Source organism: Salminus brasiliensis, chromosome 20 (genome assembly GCF_030463535.1).
Source record: "Salminus brasiliensis chromosome 20, fSalBra1.hap2, whole genome shotgun sequence".
Classification (NCBI taxonomy): Eukaryota; Metazoa; Chordata; class Actinopteri; order Characiformes; family Bryconidae; genus Salminus; species Salminus brasiliensis.
Window position 1 is genome coordinate 10,865,335 of NC_132897.1, and position 14,187 is coordinate 10,879,521.

Below are 14,187 nucleotides of genomic sequence, written 5' to 3' on the forward strand. Positions count from 1 at the left end.
GTTTTTCTTCTCGCGAGTCTGCCTCAGCGCACTCCGTTCATCGCCTTAAAAGGGGCTGTGTTACTGGGTGGAATCTTTTCACACTCACAGTGTGTGTGTGACACCCAGGCCCAGGGAGGAGTGCACCCTGCTAGTCTGCTTACCTAATCGGCCTAATTGTCACTTTCTTCTGATGCAACACAGACAGCCGAGTCATTCTACGAAATGGGAGCCTTTTCCACGTTGCAATTTTTACATGTTTTAAATGTCAAATTATGAAAGATATGTTTGGATTTCCCCACCTTGCCCTTATTAATGTGATCATTTTTATTCCCACATGGGAGCCACGTTTACAATCAAACGTGACGGAGTGGTGAATCTCATCCTCAAACATCCACAGTTCTTCATGTGGTGCCGTTCCTGACCCAGCACACACGCAAAGCACATGCCACAGTATTTCCTCTAAGATGTTTGAGGCAGTTAGCAGAGGTACCTTGGCCTTAACTAGCACTTCTGTGATGATCAAAAGACTGTGCTCTGTGACTCTGTGCAGGTTTGAAGGCACGTGTGATCCGCTGTGGCGCTCTGTGTTATGGTGGGGTATGATGTGGTACGCTCTTCGCATGGCTTGTGCCGTGCCAGCTTCTGTGTGCGGCGGGCTTTACGCTACGTCGCGAATGTTCTTCTCGACCTGAATGTAAAACCTCTCTAACTTGATGCTAGTCTACTCTTCTCTCTTCTCTCCTCCCTGTCCTCCTTGTTTCTCCCTCCCTCTTGCTGGCTGTGTAGGGATAGGAAGTCATCATGTCTCCACTTGTCGTTTCAAATTGAAAGTCCTCTGTGAATTCTGAAGCAGCAGCAGCAGTAATTTTGCGGAAACACTGGTAAACATTTCAGTAAAAAGCCTTTGCTCATGGATTTTATCTGATGGGGTGATTAGGTTGAGCTTGACGGATCCTGACTACCTTGAAAAAGCAACCAATAAACAAGATATTTTTCCTCATGTCATTTAAAGCAACAGTGCGTTATTTATAGACAAAATCAGGTTGGTGTGACGGGGTGGTAGGTTTTTTTTTTTCTTTCTTTTTTTTAATTAATGAAAACAATTATTTTGAATACATTTATGTTATGTAAACAGGGACACGCACATAATACTGAATACTGGTGATATTTTAGATGTAATTTTTTTAAAGTATTTTCTCATATATCATGGTAGCATAAACACAAATGTATAGCCTTAAACTTTGGAAACAAACTTTGGCGCATGATGCATCTCATCAAGCATTCCAGATGCAAATGACACCCGTTTCGTAGAATGACTCTGGCTGTGTGTGGCTGTGGTTACTGTTTACAAGCAGTGATCTGTGTGTGTTGCAGAGCTTTATGTAGATAAGGCTGGAACATGGATGGACTGTTCAGCTACACTGCTGTCAGTTTTCACAGCTGTGAACCGTTGCCTAAATGTTACACTGTGTGTTTACCACGCTTGTTAAGCTCAGCTCTACCCCCCCCCCCCCTTTTTTTTTTTCTTTATGCAACCTACTAAAGCACAAAGCATGCACCGCATGGTTATGCTGTTGCGTCACGACTGCACCAATTAAGGGCTGTTATTGTGAGCGGCGTGCTGAATGTACGTTCAGATAATTGCTGCACAAAGCTGTGATCGTCCTAATTGAGATGCGCCCCCAAAAAGAGGCCAGAGCAGATCGGTGCATAAAGGCCCTCAAGGACAGACGTCTGAATCTGTTCCCTTCCGAGGGAGCCAGAGGCTACGCTGCTGACACAAACCGCTTTCATGCACTTTAGCAGGAAAGCCCGGGATCCGCCTCGGGCATATTTGTGAAAATAATAAACTGGTTTAGGAGCAGATTGTCGTCTTACACAATTAGCTTGTAAGTTGGCTTGCCTGCTAGGCCAGACTGGGGTTACTGTTACATAAACTTGGATCTGATTGATACAGTGGCTTGAAGGAGTCTAGGAGAGGGGGGTTAACGAAGGGGCTTTACATCAGTGGACATGGCTCAGTCCCAGTCGTACTGTCACTAGTACTGGGCCAGTAATTTGCACTAGCAAATATTGTGACCATTTAAATAAGTGCAGATAATTAGCAAATTGAAATGCTGTGATTTCTGTGATGTCATGACATTGATTATCGTCATCTACAGGGGCATCTGTCAAGGGATGGATAGATCAGGCAGCGAGAACAGTCAGTTCTTGAGATTGATGTGTTAAGAGCAGGGAAAATGGAAAGCATAAGAATCTGAGCCTCTTTGACGAGCCACATTGTGAGGGCTAGACGATTGACCGGGTCAGAGCATCTCCACAACATCAGGCAAGGTTTTCTGGGATGCAGTGGTCAGTACCTACCATAAGTGCTTCAAGGAAGGACAACCTGTGAACATTCCAGTGACATGGAAGCCCCACCTCATAGCTTACAGGTCTTTAAGGATTTGCTGCCAACGTCTTGGTGCCAGATACCACAGGACACCTTCAGATGTTTTGTGGAGTTCATGGCTTGAATGGTTAGATCTGTTGCTGCGGCACAAGGCAAACCTACTCAGGTGGTGTTATTGTTATGGCTGATCGGTTGAGTTATTATAAATCATTCGTTGATATAGACGTATAGACGTAGTGAATATATCCTCATTAAGAGATATATAAGCTATAGGATAGGTTCCTGTAGAGCTCCTGTGTTGCTTCATCATGCTAACATTTGTCATGATCATTCTTCAGACCATAACCGTTATCCAAACATACATCATTGCCCAAGCTTAGTCATTAGCTCTTTTCTTTTCTGCTCTGACTGAAGAGCTTTCCGTGGAGGCTGCTAATTGCCTAAATGGGGTTCTTGATGTCCAAACCTGTCAGAACACCCAGGCCTCCGCAGGAAGCCCTCCAAAAGAATAGACTCGTAATGATGCATCACGGCAACAGGAAGCCAGTTTCACCCAGGATTTATGAACGAGCGTTTGAATCATCATGAAACGGAATGAGCGCTCCGCCGTTCTGACTGTCAGCGTATGACGGATAGATGGAGATGTTTAGTCTAGCGTGGACCCAGGCGCTCGGGTGATGGCCGTTGTTTTCAGTAGCCTCTCATCTGTCACCTGTCGGCCAGCCGAAAGGGAAAGGACACCGAGAGCTGTCTGACACCAGGCCAGCAGCAGTTAAGCAGGATGAAAGATTGAGCTTTGCCAGCGAGAGGAGTAAACTCCCCAGTTCTCAGTCAATACACATCAATGCTGACACAACATGGCTGCCACTCAGGGAGTTACCTGAGAGCGCTTCGCCCAGGCCATGGGAGATTTTGTGTGCAGGCCAGTATTGTGGGAGGTATTCTCGCAACAGGGATGTTGTGTAGTTGTGGTGATGTGGACTATGGTGGTGTGTTTTGGGCCTTATTGTTGTTTGGTTACAGTTTCGGTCAAAAGTTTGGGAATCCAATCAATTTTTCCAGTTTATTGACATATAAGTGCTTTAAGTCCAGTGAATAACCTGGAATGGTACAAAGGTAGGCAGCAAACTGACAGGGCTTTTGAGTAAAACCCTTTGTCCGGCTTATGGCGGCGTTGGAACGCACTGTAGCTGTGTCCGAAACTGTGCCCTGTTCACTATCCCCTACATGTGAAAATTGTTCAGGGAGTGGAATTTGCCATGGCACATAACCAATTTGACCGCCAGCCTGCAGAGAAGCTTCACACGAATCTACAAACCAAACAACGCAATTGGATTATGGGTATTTCATGTCCGATAGGAAACATTCACTACTTTGGGCATCTGAAAACTCTGTACACAATTTTACGTGAACTGTAACAATCCCACAGTGCACTGTAATGCATAGTGTACAAACAACGTACCCTATCGGACATGGAATACCCACAGTCCATTGCGTTGTTTGGTTTGAAGATTTGTGTGAAGCTTATCTAAAGTCTCAGTTCCAGCTGTGAGGAGAAGACTTGGAGCTGCAGGTTTGACAGGTGGAGTGGCAGTAAGAAAAGCCAGCTCACCTGGGCCATGAAGCCCAGCTAATTGAGGGTGTTCTAAAACTTGTGACATCTCAAGAGGTCGCCTAGTCTTGTCCTTTCTCAGTTTTAACGAAATTTGACCGCAAGGTTGCAGACAGAAGGAAGAAGGCCGCATGACGCATATGCTGGTTTTGGCAGCGGGAGAGATGTACCTAAACTGGCACAAGATATTTTGCATAAAATCTACTGCAGCAAATCCGCTATGAACGTTTGCATGCTGCAAGCCGCTGACCCACTTTACGCCGACGATAACGTCCACATGCAAATGCATGCCAACATGAACAACGCCCACACTTCTCCAGCATGTAGCTTTACATAAAGTTTACATCTACTGTGGGAACCAGTCTGCAACCATGCCCGAAAAAAGTGCAGTTCATTAAATCTCGGAACAGTTGGATTTTTGAGATCTGTGAAACTCCTCACAGCTGCCAATATTCCTTCCTCTGCCGATAACCTTAAATGGTCAGCCTGCCTCTCTTTTAAATAATGCACGGCCTCTCCGTCTGTCCGTCTGTTTTCTACCCGGCAGCCCTGCTTTATTGTATCCCTCCCTTCACTCCTGTTATAATTGGGCCAGAGGAGCTGAGCTGAGTTCATTCATGCTTCCCTTTTGATGCTAAGCAGCCGGCAGCAGAGGTGTTGTGTTGGAGCCTAATTGGGCTTTTCCAGGTCTCTGACTGCACAGGTTGTGGTCTGTCTGATGTCTGAGAAGTGTTTATCACCGGGCTGGAGGTCTCATTTGTTCACTTTCACACCAGGACTGGGGTTACTCAACTGACCACCAAAGCAAATGAGCTGGTCAGTGATGTAATTATGGTGTCTGGGAGTTAGCCCGGAGCGAATAGTGTGACCGTTCCAATCGTTCTCATCGGAGGTGGACGCTTGAACCCCTGTTCTGATTAATCTGGAGTTAAGCGCGGGGGCATTTGTCTTATTAGGCTGGCTGACGTTGCCTGGTTAATGTGAACTGATTGTACATTGAGCCGCTGTTAACGCTGCACTTCAGAGGCTTTATAGCAGCTTTATAGTGTTCTAGAAAGGAGACCGGTCTGAGCCGTTAGTAGCATCGATCTTAGAAGTCTAGATAGACATTTCGATGTTATATGAGCAGGATTATTTATATGTCATTTTCCATATTTACGCTGTTACATAATTGGTAATGTAGCACATTACAGTTACATTCAGTTTACCTGGTCTGCCTGGACAAGTTCTTTATCTCCCAATTTGGCATTGCCAGTTAACCCAGCCGTTCATAGTTCTCATAGGTCCCCTTTTTTCCACCGCCTGTGCCGGCCAACATCGCTTTGGAGTGATGGGAGGAGCGGCATGTCTTGTTTTTCATTAGTTTTAATGACAAACATGGAAAGAAGTGTTTCCTAAAATACGTGGGAGACCTACAATATTGAATTACTTTTCCATTAAGCTTTTGTGTGAACGCAAATGTCCGAATCAGTTGTGCCGGACATTACCTGGACTTGTCTTGCCAGCCACTCTAGTATAAAGTCCAGGTAATGCCCGAGCCAGCCCACATGTGAGGAGAGCAGGTCATTATTTTGAGAATTCACGGTGGGCTTGTTTATGACTGCATTATGGAGGAGTCGATAGCCTTGTTCACTAACTTTTGGTCCTGCACGCACTGCACAAGAGCCAGAAAGTCCGGATAAAGTCCGGATCTGATTCTCCAGACGTTTTTCAGTTCAGTTTGTTTGTGAAAATGGCTTATGTAGCTCATGTGTGGTATTTTTCTCACTCTCTTCCAGTTTCACTCCAGGAAATCTGCACCTTCGCGAGATTCGTACGATTCAGGAAGCAATAGAATCAAGAGCCATCTCAGCCCTCACTGACTGAACACGACCCACTGTGATCGGTGTCCCCCTCTGTCCTCTTCGGCTCCCTTCCGGTTCCTGCGTGTTGAACCTGAGCCTTGGAATCGTTGATGGAGCAAAGGGACCCAACTCGCCCCACGCAGCTCAAGGGCAACGAGGAGTTCTACTCCACCGTGACCACCATCAATCGGGCGGACCTCACCGAAGTGGGCCTTCTGGCCGGCCCTGTGAAGGGTCTGGGCCTGGCCGGAGAGCAGCAGGAACACGAGGAGGACGAGGACCTGGGCCTGGGGAAGGACGTGGACGCCACCTCCAACGCCGACAGTGAGAAATGGGTGCAACCCGACGGGCTGGAGGAACAGGAATTCTCAATCAAAGAGGCCAGCTTCTCGGAAGGAAGCTTGAAGCTGAAGATCCAAACCACCAAGCGGGCCAAGAAGCCCCCCAAGAACCTGGAGAACTACATCTGTCCCCCCGAGATCCGCATCACCATCAAACAGCCTGGCGAACAGAAGACCAACAAACATGCCAGGAGCAGCAAAGGGGGCAAGGAGAAGGAGGAAGACAGAGGGCCTCCCAGAAAGAGGGTGAGTGTCTAAAGCAAAGTGGGGCAGGAATATTCAGCTCATTCAGCTCATAATACTGGGTTCGTAATGTGACAAAAGTATTTGGACATTTGGAAATCAAGGGTGAAAAAAAAATAGTTTATCCTGTTTTTGTTGTTGGAGTAACTACTAGATTTTGGAACATTGCTTTGAGGATTTGATTGCATCCTGCAGGTCAGGATGTTGAACGATCACCACCCCACCTCATCAAAGCTGAATGCATTCATTAGTAGTGTATATTGGACATGTAGTTTACGTTAAACAAAATTGAGGCCACTGTGGACATTTGCAGTTTGCATCACATTGCAAAATGGATGTTGACTGAGGCTGGACACGAGCCTGGTTGCCAAAAGTCCTTCATTTTGGTGTGTTAGCATGCTAATGTTAACTAACTTGCCAACAGTAAACAGTAAAAAACAGTAAAAATGTGAAGTATATAAATATACGATCATTCATATCAGTCAAGAGCACAGAGCTGCACATCCAGTCACAGCAAAACAATGTCTAGATCCAGCTGTGTCTGGCTGTCTGCACTTAGCTTGGAGCTGAGTTAGTGTGTAACATGCTAACCAACTTGGTTACCTCAAAAAATTAAATAAATAAAAGTTTGCGCTTGAGTGGATTTGAATTTGACAGGGATTTGACACACCTCAGCCAGAGGGCTTGGTTACTTGTAGTACACGCAGCATTACAGTGAGTTAATCTCATTCCCCCGTTTTGTTCTCCACACCGATCGCAAAGCACTGCCTTTACCTCTTGTTCTACCTGCCTCCTTTGTGTCTGGCCCTCTGCAGTGGTTGAACTCATTACAGAATGCTTGAACGTGTGGCACGTTGCCAAGGCCAGACAATTGTATTCTGCTGGCTGTCAGTCCTGTCTGTAACTGTTCAGCCGGCTGCATGTCAAATGAAGGGTGTCCGGGGCATGCTGTGGTGCAATGCAAGTCTGCCATTAACCTTTTGTGGCATTTAGACTCAATGAGTTCATCGACTTACATGTGGATCAAGTGTCTTGCTGAGCCCGGGCTTTTTTTAGGCGATTTTGGCCTTTTGAAATATTTATGATGTACTGAATTCTTTTTTTTTTTTAAACCTGGCAGTGGAGTGTGAGTCACAGCAGCTTCATAGTAATATCAGTGCTCTGGGCTGGATTTTCGCCTGGATGGAATAGGAATAGGAATTCTCAGCAGTGGGTAATTTTAATCTCTGTGCTGTCCAAGTATTTTGGTCAGGTAAATAACTTGTAATGGTAATGGTTGTAATGGAGAACTGTGAGTGTGAAGAAGCTTCTTTAGGCCTTTAAAAGGTTCTTCACACTCACTCGGATATCTCTACTACAAACCTGGCTCTTGTCCAATATTATATTTTTAAAACTGAGGGTTTACTGAAGGAAACGCTGCTTTTAGTCCCTGAAAACTGAGCTTTTCCAAAACACAGTGTTGTATTGTGGATGTGGAAAACGGACCTTAATGAAAAGGCGGACGTCTCAAAGCATGCATGTTTCTGGCTGAATCTCAAATACCACCTTACTCCCTATATAGTGAACTACATAGGTCATATATCTGCAGGGTCTACATGCAGTTAGCACTATATATCATATTTCCATATATGAATAAATGTTCAATTCTGTTCTGTTATAAATATATGATGCTCTGTTTAGATTTTGAATCCATAATCCATGACTTGTATAGTACTCTACATAGGGACCCGTGTGTAATTTGGGATTTAACCTTTGTGATTTCTTCCTTTTTGTGGTGTTTGATGTCTCTCTTTATGAGGTACTAACACCCCATACAGGGCTAGCTAGCATTCTCATGCAAGCGTTGTGTCAAAAATATTTTCAAAAGTAAAGGAAGATATCTTGATGTATGTGGATGTTTTTTGTATGGCAGCACTTATCATCAATTCCACAACAAATATTTGGTATGTTTTTAAAAATAAAGGTGTTTTAAAAGGTTCTTTAAGCGATGCCATAGAAGAACCGCTTTTGGGTTCATTAAAAGACTGGCTTGTATTCGTAGTTTTCACATCTCTGTTACCAACCTGGTTCTTTATGCAGCTACAAATTATTGCTATTTTATGGCATCCCTCAAATACCCACCTGAAGCACCTTTTATTTTTAAGAGTATATGGCAGCAGTTGGCATGTGGCACACAGATAGCTTCAGCCTCAATTATGTTTACAGCCAAAAATCCCAATTTAGTGCACCGTAGCGTGCTCCTGCAATTTTCCAAAACGCACATGTTGTTGCCTTTTCTTGCTCTTCCTTGCCAACTTCATGGCAGTAAAACGGCAAGAGTGGAGGATTCTGGGAGAGAAGGGGAGGAGTGGCTGGTGCTCCCGGAGTCGGAGCCTGTAATTTGACCATAATTAGGGAGAAAATGCATGCTTACTGAATCAAAGCTGAACTGCCAGCATCAGCATCTTTCAGCAAGCGCACCACAAGCTGAAATTGATTGCCTGTTTTTCTTTTCTTTCTTTTTTTTGTATTCAACAACACTGAAGAATCTCTGGCATTGAAATGCCCTCCGACGTTGCATTGTTTCTACAAATGTTCTTTGTGCTCACGAAAATAGGCTATTTGATGCAGATGTATGCTACATTTCATGCATTCTTGTGCAATCTGTCTGTTTCCATCAGACTCTTCATCAGCTTTTTATTTTGATCAGGAACAATTTGAACAACCACGGAGAGGTTCTTCAGGGAAGCAACGCTGGTCCTCCTGCTGTTTCTGGCTGTTTTTTAGCAGGGTACACAGTAGTTAGGAGAGGAGCATGGAGTGGACGGATACAGTATGGGGTGGATGGATATCTGTATATCTTTATGGAAGCAGACCATAGAAATGTAGCCATCAGCAAATCCTTTGAGGCCTTCAAAGCATTTGATACATACAGAAGGCGAGGTAGAAAAAGTGACCAAGACAGAGAAGGGGGTAAGACAGAGAAAGACAGAGAGAAAGAGAGAAAGGCTCTAGGAGCAACAGGGGCTGGAGGCGGGAAGCCTGAAGTGCAGCTGTCTCTTTCTGGCAATCTCCACATTGACCACAGACAGAAGGTCAAAAAGGGCAGAAGGAGGAACAGAGGAGGTGGCCCCAAGCCACCCTCTAAAGGATGGCCATGTCTATAGAAAAGTGCTCCAAAGGGAGTGAAGAAAAGCCAAGCCCCCAGCCCCCCTACACACACACACACACACTCACACACTCACTCCCACAGTACAGATGAAGGCCCATTTGCCCTGCTAACGGACAGCAAAGCAGAGCTCCTCATTTGAAAGCACGCCGTTTGAAAGTGAGTCCGCGTCTTTTCTGTTTTTTGGGAAGGGGGGGGGGCTTTAAGCGTCAGGCCTGCCACCTCCTCTCATCTCTCAGTTACAAGCTGCGTGGGGTCAGGGGTTAGTGCGTAATTGAAACCAGTCAGGGCTCGCTGAGAATAGGGCTTACCTCAGCCCGCTCGGCCCGTGACAGCTGCTCCCCGGAACAGCCCCCTTTCCCTCCCCACTGCTAATGAAATCACACCGCCAGCTAGTGCTGGACGATATATCGCCTGTAGCAGTGGATATTGATGTCATACAGCAATGCTGATTTTAGCTTAATCAGTACTGGTAATTAACAGCCCATCTAATTTACATATCGTTCGCTAGGTTATTCAGACTGTATTAAAAGAACAGCGGTTAACAAGTAGGTAGTTGTTTGATATTAATAGTATAAATAATACGTATATGACTTTGGTTGGGGTGAAAATTGCTCAGATGTACTTTAATAAGTCTTCATTATTTGGACAAAGGTATTGGGACAGCTGCTCATTCGTTGTTTCTTCTTTCATTGTATCCTGCTTTTGCTGGAGTAACTGTCTATACTGTCCAGGGAAGGATTTCTACTAGATTTTGGAGGTGAACTGCTACGAGGATTTAAGTGCATTTAGGGACAAGGTTAGTAAGGTCAGGCTGTTAGATGATCACCACCCTGACTCCTCCCCAGTTCATCCCAAAAATATTGAATGGAGCACCATCATCCCAGGGAACACAAGGAGTCTTTACTACTAGTTCCACTTTACACCCCTCTAGCCTACACTTGGTATTAGGCATGGTGCCAGTAGGTTCATGTTTATCTGCTAGTCCTATTCTATTGGCAGTACTTTTCTTTCTGTGTCAGCAGTGATTGCAACTTACAGTTGCTGAATGCATTCATTGGAAGGGGTGTCCACAAACATTTGGACATGTAGTGTATTTACCACCCTGTTCTCTTATCAGATAGTGTCTCTGTCCTTTCTGTGTTCTCCGGGTGTCCCATCGGTATCCTCTCATGTGCGGTTAGCTACCTAAGAGGTTGTAGCCTGTTTACCGGGTTAGCTTTTAGCCTAGCCAGTTTTCCTGAGACTGGCTCCACAGCTCCTGCTTCCTTTCCCATTTGGCAGGGTAAACTTTTAGCTATTTTAGCCTTGCCTCAATAATCTCATGAAGTAGCGGTTGCTTTTAGCCTCAAAAGGCTTTCCCTAGTGGTCTGGCTGGATGTAAATAGGGATGAAGGTGTGAATATGATGAGTCAAGACTGCTGTATGTACCAGTTTTGGGGTTTTGGAATTGGCTTGTTTTACAGCCCTGTTTTGGTTCTGCTGGATTCTCTTTTAAAGGAGAAGGCCACATGCTTTGAGGTGGTTTTTCACTTCCATGAACTGACCTCTCCTTGTTCATCTACACCAAGTTTCCAGGGCCTCTTTTAAGAGATGTAAACAAAACTGCCCAATCAAAATAAACCATGTCGGGTTTTTAGACACTCCCATAGCAGCTCTCACAAAGCATGACGTCATTAGCTTCACTAATGCTAACCTTGTTATTGCTAATGTTGTCAGAATTGGAAAATTATGTTATTATTATGATATTTGATGATGTTTTATCAGCACCATCATCAGGCCCTCAGCCATTTTGACAAACTTGATGCTTTTCATGAATTATCTTGGTCCCTTTTATGGGGATTGACTGCGTTCCTTGCACAGGCGGTCGGCTGCACGAGTGTTGCGGTACGCCAGGGTGGGTTGGAAAACGAGCGTAATGTGACAGAAATGTTCTTCGCCCACACAATGGTGCCCTGTGACCGCTCGGCCGGGGATAGAGCTCCACTCTCCTCTCCGGCTTTTGAAAAGCCCCTGCGCCTGGATGTGCAATTAGAGCGTCTGAATATGCAGAGGTCGGGGTGCTCACTGTTTGTCATTTCCATTAGCTGTCTGCAGGCTTTCACAAATGGTATCTGTATCCCCCCCCCCCCCCCCCCCCCCCCTTACTCCCAAAAGCTGAGGAGAAATACTCAGCGGCCACCCAAACTGCTCCTGCCGTTTTAGAGTGATAGGGTGGCGGAGGGGTGATGGAGTGGCGGAGGGGTGTTGGGGGGGGTGTGATGGGTTTTTGAAAAACTAACATGGCTTTGAATAATTATGCCTCAGTGACATTATTGACAGGTGTTTTAAAAGACAAGAAGAAGCTGCTCAGAATTAGACTCACAGATCAGGTTAATAAAAAGTGTATGTGGATGTCCATTGAGACCCACTAGTCTTGAAGTGTATCCTGTATTTGTCTCCAGTATCACCCCTGTGGTTTAACACTAGAGGGTTCATTGCGATGACAAGCCGGATAGAAACCAGATCGATGCGCGTGTGTACGCGTGTGTGTGTGTGTGCGCGCTGTGAGAGGCAGACAGGGGAGATCTTTGCCCCGGCGCTGCTCCGTGTTTGACGACAGCGCTTTGATTGTCAGCCGTTTCCGCCAGACTGCCCGCGCTCAGTGGTGTGTGTGTGTGTGTTTGTCAGGGGAGGGCAAGGGAAAAGCTCGGGCTGCTGCGGCCTACAGGCTTCGCCCTCCCAAGGCATTTTGGACAAGGCCGAGCGGGTCACTTTCGAGCGCAGTCAGACCTGGGGCAGGGGTTTCTGGTGGCGGTTGAGGTTAAAGCATTGATTGGTCCAAAACAAACAAAAAAACCCAAAACAGTCAGCTCAGATTTGATCAGTCGATATGTCTAGACATGCTTGGTGTTCTGAAGTTTGCGTCTTTAGTGTTTGAGGAGTTACAAAGCTAATGTAGCTAACAAGTAGCAGAAGCCTGTATACACCAGTTAGCATCGTTCAAACAGCGTCGGGTTCGATTAGTAGACTGTAAAATAGCTAAAAACATCCGTTTTTTAATAGATAACCGTCCAGTGTGGTGTTACAAACCATATAAGCGAGAATATTTGAGTTATGTAACAAGTCAACAAGGTTTCAGTAAAGCACAATGCTAATTAGAGAGCTGTGAGCTTCTATTCCTTATAGCTCCAGGGCAAAACTAAAAAAACAGTTAATCAATACATTTGAGGTCCTGATATATTTCCTGAGCTGGGTACCAATTATTGCGAAAAGCTAGCAGGGATTAGCCCCTTATTCCCATAAAGGTAATTGGCCTCTGCTAGCTTCCATATGTCTTTAGCTGTTTTAGCATCTTTGGCTGAAGAACTCCATTAAGATTTGGATGGGAGGCCAGGCTCTACCCAGGGCGAAGGTAGTGGACAGAAACAGGTTAAAGAAGCGGATTTGTGGATTGGGTTAAACGTTGCTTTTGTGCAGTAATGATTGGGGAGTCTGGCAGGGAGCAGATGGGCTAGCTCTCTTGTCTCATTGTGTCTGGCTCTCTCTCCCTCTCTCTCTCTCTCTCTCTCTCTCTCTCTATCTCTCTGGCTCTCTCTTTTTTTTTCATTTTGGCTGAACTAATATGCCAGATGGTGGCAAAGAGGAAAGGCCAACAAGTGAGCCTGGGCATATGGGGAGCCTGGTTAAAATGGGACCCCACTGTGGCGGGGGATGGGCAGGAGACGTGTGATACAATAGCAGGTAATTAAGGGAAGGACTTGACTTCGCCGCCAAGCCTTTGTGCACGGAAAAATATTTTTCAGAGAACCCGCCGTCAGTATCAGACAACACTGCTGTACGTCAAATGATTCCACTGATTTTGCCCAGTCGAGCGTGATTATTTTCTCAACGCTCACATCTGTGTTTGGCTTCTCATTAGAGAGAATCCCCTTTGAACTGGAAAATGAAAAGGAAACAAAAAGAGAAGTGGGAAACCCAAAGCTGTAAGGTATCGGACGTGCTCGCCTCCTTAGCCGTCGGTGTTTTTATTTTTTGTACTTTTTTATCTGACATCTACAGCATCGTTCTGTTATGCAGTAAAGATGAATTAGATATTGGCACTGTCCCGCTAAAACCTCATATCTCAAAACATCAACTTTACAGGGAAAGGAAAAAACCTTCATAACCCTCCATTCTAATAAGCAAGACTATTGGAGGATATGTTTACAAATCAGCACGCTTGAAGTGAGGCTTTAGGTTTGCTTTGCGCGATGCTAATGCAAGAGGGCTTCCATTGCAGTCAGCCTACATTAGCCTCATAGCTCCAGAGCAGAAGAAGCTGAAGACACTAACTGGGTTAATTAATGAAGGAACTTTGTGTAAATATCAGTTGAACTCTTGCATTGACATCACTCATATAGGCCAGATACTATTTAATGCTAACTGCTAGCAGGGATTTGCCCCTTTTACATCACTCATATATCCTGAGGCGGGCACCATTTATCATGTAATGCTAAAAGCTAATGAGGATCGGCTCTTTATTCCATTAAAAGTAATTGGATGTTACATGTTGTTGTTGTTGTCACAGAAAAACCTCTTAACAAGCATTTCTATTGGTCCATAACTTGAATATTTGGACACAGCGTAAAGAACAACGGCCATAT

General features: G+C 45.2%; 1 protein-coding gene across 1 annotated transcript in view; it reads left to right on the forward strand.

Moving 5' to 3' along the window:
- Positions 1-14,187, forward strand: part of setbp1 (SET binding protein 1) — a 60,942-nt gene that overhangs the window by 8,136 nt on the left and 38,619 nt on the right. Inside the window, exon 2 of the mRNA XM_072665185.1 lies at positions 5,765-6,417. Within this exon, the coding sequence (XP_072521286.1) occupies positions 5,941-6,417 (477 nt within the window). The 5' untranslated portion in view covers positions 5,765-5,940. The remainder of the gene's footprint in view (positions 1-5,764; positions 6,418-14,187) is intronic.